The sequence below is a fragment of the Channa argus genome, chromosome 15 (assembly GCF_033026475.1).
Source record: "Channa argus isolate prfri chromosome 15, Channa argus male v1.0, whole genome shotgun sequence".
Lineage (NCBI taxonomy): Eukaryota > Metazoa > Chordata > Actinopteri > Anabantiformes > Channidae > Channa > Channa argus.
This window is the reverse complement of record NC_090211.1, coordinates 2,967,371-2,975,365: the sequence shown is the minus strand read 5'-3', so window position 1 is coordinate 2,975,365 and position 7,995 is coordinate 2,967,371. Positions and strand designations below refer to the sequence as shown.

Here is a 7,995-nt window from a genome sequence, read left to right as displayed (position 1 = left end):
ATACTTAGCCTATGAAAATGGTGTTATATCATCTTTGGATATGGAGGATCTGTTAAAAGTATGAGAAAATAACTTTTCCATCCTCTTGGAAGTTGGTATTCTGAGACAGTTTTGACAAAAGACAATGTCATTGGAAGAAGGGGGTAAAACAAAGTTGCTTACATGATGTGGGTTTAGGATCCAGATCCTCATTACCTCTGTTGCCTTTTGTTTACACTTAAAAAACACTAAAAAAAACTGCAGTTCGCAACCTTTTTTTATACTTCCTTCAGGGCCTACGCAGAGAACCAATTAAGCTCACATTTACACCTACAGTACAGAACAGTGCCCGCGATTAACCTAACAGAACTTTGGACTTTGGGAGGACACACAAGCACGGGAAGAAAATCCAAACTCCACAAAGAAGGTAGATTCTAACCAGGGACCCTCTAGCTGTGAGGAGGCAGTGCCCCTGTGCTGCCAATTTTCTAATACTGTTTACCGAAATTATGCTCCATAACTCATCTTAATGTGAGGAAGTGCTGTCCAAGCCTCCTATGACACTTCCATTGAACAACACTAGAATTGGAGCAGAGATATTCACTTTTGCTCTTGAATAAGATTTGCCCTTCTAACCAATCAGAAAGAGGCAATATTGTTAATTCTATATTATTTACTGTGAATTCATCGTGATGACTTCCTGAAGGCCTCTGCAGTGTAAAGAGGGAATCAAAGTTGTACCAGGGCAGAGAGGGGGAGGGGGAGGGCTAGGTGGAGCAGAGAGCACTAATCCTCCAGCGCTAGATTAAGTTGCACACTGTAGCTTCAAGTGTCACCAAAATTATGCAAGTTCAGTATTGAATATCTGTAGTTCCCCTGTAAGACAAACAACTGAAACAATTATATTGTGAAAACAAGGCTCAGGTTTATGACAATGTAATATGACAATCACAATGAAATCACACAGCAGGGGCAGTCAGACTGACACAGTCTTTACAATTAGCCAAATGAAACACAACTTTTGCATGTTTGAAACACCATGTCTGAAATTTACTTCCGAGTTACCTGCTCAAGGATGTTAAACTTACTAACTTCTACCATTTAGCTATGAACACCCATTTTCACAGAGAGTCACCGTTACCATTTTCAGTCCTGAATAAAATGTAAGACTCGCTCACTGAGTGACAGATTGGATCGGGGTTGCAGTTCATCAGGAAGTGCAACACAATACAGTAATAATCCACAATGCTGCTCAGAATTTAGTCAAATTGTTGGGTGAAATTTAATTACTTTACTTGCACAGACAGATCTGGCCAACATTTGGCACTTTCAAGGTGCTAATTTCATATGCTTCTACATAAACACACACCTGCATACACTCTGGCACACAAGGGTTAATGACATTGGTGTTTTCGAACATTTCTTCTCATGTTTTCTACAGGTTGACATAAAAATCTAATTAGGGGAAAATAATTTAAAAATACTTTCTTTATTTTAGCAGCAAGTTTACAGCCATAGAGCAGACAGACAGGGTTGCAGCCAGTTATCATTTAAAATCCCTAAAATAAGCACTCGAGCAACTCTCACTAACCCTTATATGAATTATACAAAGGGCAACATTTTGAAACAATGTAGAAAGGCAAAATATGTGTTTTTACTTCCTTTACTTCCATAATTAATGAGCTGTATCAATCTCTAAATTTCTATGTACTGGTGTCAATTGTACAGTTTCCAGTACAAGTATTGCACAGAAAATCAAACAATTTAATAAGCTTTTAAAAGAAAATATAATTTTTTTAAAAACTCAAGTTACTACTTAATGTACTTCATTACCCATCTACACTGAATTTCAAAGTTTCCTGTGTATAATTTGTACTATTCTACCCCACTAGCCCACATAGCTTGATTCACAGTCTAATTTAGTTTAAATTATTCGTGTGTATTTTACAAACTGGAACTGACTCTGAATTCAGTCTATATTCAAAAACAAAAACACGTGGGTCATCTTTAAAGCTAGGCCTATTGACAGCATAGAATAGACATACATATTAAGAGAAATTTATATATTAGCTTAGTATATATAATATACAACCAGTATACATAGTCTCTGTGACAGTAGTGGACAGGATGAAGAGACAGAAAAATAGGCTTGGTCTGAACCTTTAGTCTGTAGGGTTCACAACAAAACAGTCACCTGTGTGTGCCTGCGACAACATTTTAAAACCAGGCCCCCAATCTGTTCTGCTGCCTGGGTTCAAAGTGGCTCAGACTCTCCTAAGCTTTGGTATGACAGGGTAAACACAGGTTACTATAGTAACAATGGGAATATGTAGCATGTATTGGATATTATTCTAATGAAATAAAAGAAATGTGGTTTTATCAGATCACACAATCTGTCAAGAGTTTAGCAGTGAGCACAGTGAGTACAGCTGCACCTCAGGATCTTGTGAACAGTGCCAAATGTGTAACTAGCAGGGAGTTATATATATTCTATTATGTGGATGGTCAATCACAGGTTGAACCTGCCTCCTGTGTCACACAAAGTGTCTGGGAAGTCGAATCTGCTTAAGAATGAGAGTCTGTGTACATCTTGGCGTGTACAGGGGAAGACTGATGGAAAAGATAACAGTTGTACTCCTGAAAAAGAGAAGAGGCAAAATCAGAAATCCACGGACACATAAAATTCCCTCCAAAAATAATGGAATGGCAAGGCCAATTTATTCGTTATTATATTGGACACCGAAGAAATTTAGGTTTAAAATTAAAACGTGGATATGAGATCAATTATCAGAAACTAAGCTCTTATTTGATGCTATTTAAATCCAGATATGTTAAAAACATAAAACGTTTTGTAGGACATTTTGTATCAGATGACTTGCATAAAAGTGCATAAAACTATTGGAAGATCCGACAGGTGTTTGATATTACCCAGGTGTGTCCTGTGAGACTGATAGTTAAAATAATACGTAGTAGTCCCTTTTACCTGTGGAGACTGTATCTGTTGTAAATAGGATAAATCAGCATGAAAGCCAGAGAGATGTCTGTGTTAGGAAGACAATGAATATGAGCATAGAGCGAGTGAGCATAGAGTGGCAATGCACAAACATTGGTCTAAAGAATCCAATGGTGTACTAATAACATAAACAGAACAGGTCGGCCAAGGAAAACAACAGCCGATGACAGAAGTACTGAGCAGAAATACACAGGTCATTCCACAAAATGCAGACACCTCTTCCGCGGTAAAAATTAGAAAGGCAGGTTGAAATGAGCAAAAAGGTACAGAGATGAGCCACAAAGGTTCTGGAGCAAAGACTGACGGGACCAAAATTAACTTCCATAAAAGAGATAAAAGTTATGCTATGTTATTTCTTCCGATGCACTTACAGTGTAAGTTTATTTATTTTGAAGATGTAAGTCTTACATCTTCAAAATAAATAAAAAATCCTATCTGTTTTATCTTATTAAACAAAGCTTTAATCTTTTCTCCTTGACTGAGAATTTTGCTTCCTTTTTACTTACTTCTAAGTCGCTATGATGAAAGCGTCTACCAAATGACTAAATGTAAGGTTTTTATCTTAAACCCAAATGTCTTCAGTGTAAAGCAAAAACTAAAAAACTGACCTAGTCATTCCAACACATTTGCTGAGGGAGTGTAAAGCCAGACAGAAAAAAGTAAATCCCTTCCACCACAGTTCCCACCCACCATAATGCGTCACATTGTTCTGCTGTACTGTATGCCGGTCTTGGAGGCGATGTTGGACCAGGGTAGCAGAGAGCGCAGTAGAGACTGGGCCTGTCGGTATAACCTCTGTGGGATGGAGCAGGGGCTCAGGCTGGCCAGGGTGGAACCAATGTGTTGGATATAGTCAGTGGGGACAAAAACGTTAAGGAAACATGAAACACAGCCTTTACTATAAGTTTATCTAGGTGACATATCTGTATGAACATCACTAATCAAGATGTTACAGAGCAGAGTTCTCATGTAGAACAACCAGAAACTGTTCACTAAAAATTTGTAAATGCCTTATTTTCTAGCTTACACAAAAGGATATAATATTGTCCAGGGTGGATGACCCCCATTGATGTAGAGCACATATGTGAAACCGTCTTTGAGGACACCTCGTATGGAGTAGTAGTAGGGCAGGTAGTGATGCTGCCTGAAGTCCCTGTTCTCATAAAAGTGGATGGCAGTGTTGTTGGTGGTGAGGACATGCAGGTAAATGGCCTTACAGTGGTCCTGCGCTATCGTTGAGATGTGCTCCTTCAAACTGTCCAGCAGTAGAGAGCCTGAGTGGTTTGACGGAGAGAGAAAGAGAGCTCCGTTAATAAGAAGGGTGGAGAAAGAGATAAATGGTGGCTAACCCCACAGTGTGCTGGGTCATAGGTGAAATGTTTCCACATCTCTGTGCATCCATATAGTGCAAAGGAGGTAAGATGAAGGACAGAAAAGGAAAAAGGGGGCGAGCTTTCCCAGCAGCTGCAAATAAAAGTGTGTATGAGTTCAAAAAATAAGCACGTATGAGAAGATTCTTTCCTTCTTCTTTCTCCTTTCACACCTTTATATTATTCATGACTTAATTCACTTTGGCAGAGCTTCAAAAGGTTAATAATAATAGGTTAATATTCCAATATGACAATAACTTGCCACAACAAACACCAAATGGCTTTAACTGCTCGTGTTTGATATGAGGAATTAATTCCTCCTTTTTTACCTCCAGTAAAAGCATGAATATCATATAATCTTACACATAACAGAAAGGTGTTGTGCCTTTTTTACGCAAATACTCTGGTTATATTTTTTGATTGTATCACTATTGTTGTTTGGCAGAAACTGAAAGCAGGTGTTATTAAAGTTGACTGTAAAGTTGTTCGCAATCATGTAAATTAATGTGATGTTGTTTATTTCCTGTTATAGATATCAAACACTGATGTACTGCTGTATGGCCAAAAAAAAAAGGTCCACTGAGGCCCACCCCTCAGATAAAAATCAACCTTTGACTCACAGTATGAAAATGTCTGGGTGGGGGCTTATGGATGGGGTTTGGCATTTAGTGGGTGATTAATAATAAATGAATGAATATAAATTGAGTAAAATTACATTCATTCAAAAGAGATTCCATTAGAGACAATGTGTATGTTTGTGAGAGCCACTGGTGATAAGACTCAGTACCTATGCCATGTTTCCTGAACTGTTTGACCACTCCCAGGCTGAGGATGTAGGCTACCTGCGTGTCCACAGGGAAACTGGATGCCAGGATGTCTCCATCCTAACAAATACACACACAAATCGATACAAGCAGATACAGATCAGGAAACATTTACAGATTAGGCACCATTCCTAAAATGGATTATTTTATGTTGACACATCATTTGAAAGCATAGGACAACAGCTTCACCAATAAAATCCGAGGAGGAGATGTTCAAAGAATTTTATACAGAAATCTGTAAAGTTCATGATTGCTTATGCGACCCAAAATAAGAGTAAGAGTTTTTAAGTTGAAGCCCTTGTTTCATCAATTTTTGACTCATCCCCCTTATTTCTTCTCTGTCATAGTCGGAGTCTAACTCGGTCAACGGCATCTGGTTCACCCAATTAGCAGACTAAAAACAGACTCTATGTGACTGTTCCAATTGCGACACTTCCAAATGGCAGCTCAGCCACAGTAAATAAATGAGAACTTAAACAAATGCAGTTCCTTACAGGCCTTTGTTAGGCGTCAGTAACTGAAAATCCCACCTCTTTGTGTACTTTGGTCCGGCCTTTTATCTCTGCAACAATCATTCCCACAATGCCCCCCCTGTAGGTGGCAGCAAGGGAGAAGAACTTCTTGTTGGAGGTGATGTCCTGATACCATGAGTCTGGGTACCTGGAGTCAAAGATCAGCAGGGGGGCATTTATGCATGGGAATGCAAAGGAATGTGTTACATATTTTTTAAGAAAAGGCAGCAAACTAATGGGCTCACTCACTATAAAAGTTTAAAAGGTTAGGAATCCACACACAAATAAAGCTTTTTAGGAAAAAAGCTTCATACTCAAGCCATTAGCTCAGACTAGCCGCAAACGTGCACACTAGTGGAATTTAACCTGAAGAAATAGTGTATGACTTACTCGATTGGGAACCAATCACCACAGAGCAGCTTGACGTTCTCTAAGTCATCGTGGCAGAGGAAGCGGAGCTGGACTTCACTGAGAGCTGTGGGAGGCACCAAGTCACTCATTCACACCTGCAGACACCAACAGAGACCACAGAACAGTTTTACTGAGTCACAGTATTGGTAACTTCAGCTTAGACAAACATTTGTACCTAATGTCAGGTGGTAAAATGAATGATTATGCTGAAAGAACAAAGTGTGGCTTTACTTCACTACAGTTTAGGTTGAGGGAAATTACGCTGTGCAATTATTTGCAATCAATAGGAAGAGTGTTGGTCTATAGAACACTTTATTTTAAATTCACTACAAGATAATACCAAGCAAATGCAGTGATTTGTCACATTTAAAAACCTACAACCTTTGAAAATTTGTACTTAAAAGAGAATTAACTGCTAAAGTTAACTGTCAGCATTCAGTTTCAAAGAATGAAAATCTTCACCACAAATACTTCCGAGTTTAGCTGACAATTCACAACAAACTGCAAATTATGCCTCTGCTCACTACATTACACGTTTTCCCAAAAGAGATGATTTTCCAAATTATCCAAATTGAATTGTAGACGTTGACAGATCTACAGTATCTTCTTGAATTTACATTAACGTTAGCTGAGGTTGTTGAACCCTAGTACTAACCTAACATTATATCAACATGTTTTATCAGCTGCTTTAACCACAGTTCAGAGCGTTACTATTCATAAATGCCGCTGTTATCACAAGACAGCAATAAAACGCAGTAAACCGCTACTCTAGACTGTTACAACTATTACAGTCGTGCGCTAATTAGCACGTAAGCTAACCCTCGCTAACGTTAGCTAAAGGTAAGCTAACGCACCTTGTTTCAACACCCGGACCGAAAGAAAGTCGAGGACAATTATATTCCCCTGGGTAGGTTTTTTTTTTTCAGCCACTATTCCGGACGCAGCATGATAAAACACCAGGTTATTCCGGACTCTCCCGAATCTTATGGCCGTTTCATTACTGTGCCAACGATGCCGACACTAACAATTAAGCTAGCCCAGCGCTCTCTGTGCTTCGATAACAGCTGGATGTTTACTTCCTGTTTCTGTTCGACACACGTCATTCGCGTCATGTATTTTCTTTAGCGACTTCCTCTTCTCGCGTGTCCTCTTCTTCTTCCTTTTCTTTTCAACTCATATGGCGGGTGGCACACAGCGTTGCGGTGCATCACTGCCATCAACTGGTGTGGAGTGTGGATCGGGACCAGAGATTGTATATAGACACAAGGGGATTGCAATTTCATGCAATCAAATACAGAGGCTTTGTCATGAATTCTACTTTTACACGTTTATAATTTCTCTGTTTTTAGGTTGTAACTGTCACAAGAGTGATCATGCAATCTGCTTATTATTGAGGTCAAAGTAGGTAGAGGTAGCTGTGCTGGACTGTATTACAAGAAGAGGTGGTAACAAAACCTAATAATAAAATGTTTATCACAATAAAGCCTGTGGTTGCTATGAGATGTATTAGTGGTTTACTGCCACTTACTGGGCTGCTAAGTGAACTACAGCATAAAAGACGCTGCGCTGCCTCAATAGCTGTTCAACAACACGCTTATGGGAGAGATTGATATACAAAAAATTCACACACAATAAATACAGTGTGTAAGCGCAATTGATTGTCGGTTTAAGTATTTTAGGCTGTTGACAATAAGAAAAATATAATAAACAATGTGTTCAGTGTTTGTCCATTATTGTTATGCACGTAATTATTATTATGATTATTATAATTGTTTTATTCAACTGTGACCATACCATTATATTGTATGAATATTAATAACCCTGTTAATACAGAATCAGCAAACTATTCTGGACTGCTGTTGAAATCATGTGTGTCAAAGCGGTGG

At 38.8% G+C, this 7,995-nt stretch overlaps 1 protein-coding gene across 1 annotated transcript; it reads right to left on the bottom strand.

Annotated features, from left to right (window-relative positions):
• Positions 1–1,449: 1,449 nt before the first annotated feature.
• Positions 1,450–7,192, bottom strand: naa60 (N-alpha-acetyltransferase 60, NatF catalytic subunit). The gene is made up of 7 exons (XM_067477871.1): positions 6,964–7,192; positions 6,089–6,204; positions 5,717–5,846; positions 5,150–5,246; positions 4,032–4,266; positions 3,683–3,848; positions 1,450–2,616 (listed from the first exon to the last, which is right to left on the bottom strand). The coding sequence occupies exons 2-6, from the start codon at positions 6,196–6,198 to the stop codon at positions 3,692–3,694; spliced, it is 729 nt and encodes a 242-aa protein (XP_067333972.1). The 5' UTR covers positions 6,199–6,204; positions 6,964–7,192; the 3' UTR covers positions 1,450–2,616; positions 3,683–3,691.
• Between the last annotated feature and the right edge of the window lie 803 nt (positions 7,193–7,995).

Coding starts and splice junctions, on each gene's coding strand:
- naa60 (XM_067477871.1), bottom strand. CDS start 6,198: ATGAGTGACTTGGTGCCTCCCACAGCTCTCAGTGAAGTCCAGCTCCGC. Junction 5,847..6,088: donor GGTGATTGGTTCCCAATCGA/GTAAGTCATACA, acceptor CTTTGACTCCAG/GTACCCAGACTCATGGTATC. Junction 4,267..5,149: donor GTTCAGGAAACATGGCATAG/GTACTGAGTCTT, acceptor CAAACCACTCAG/GCTCTCTACTGCTGGACAGT.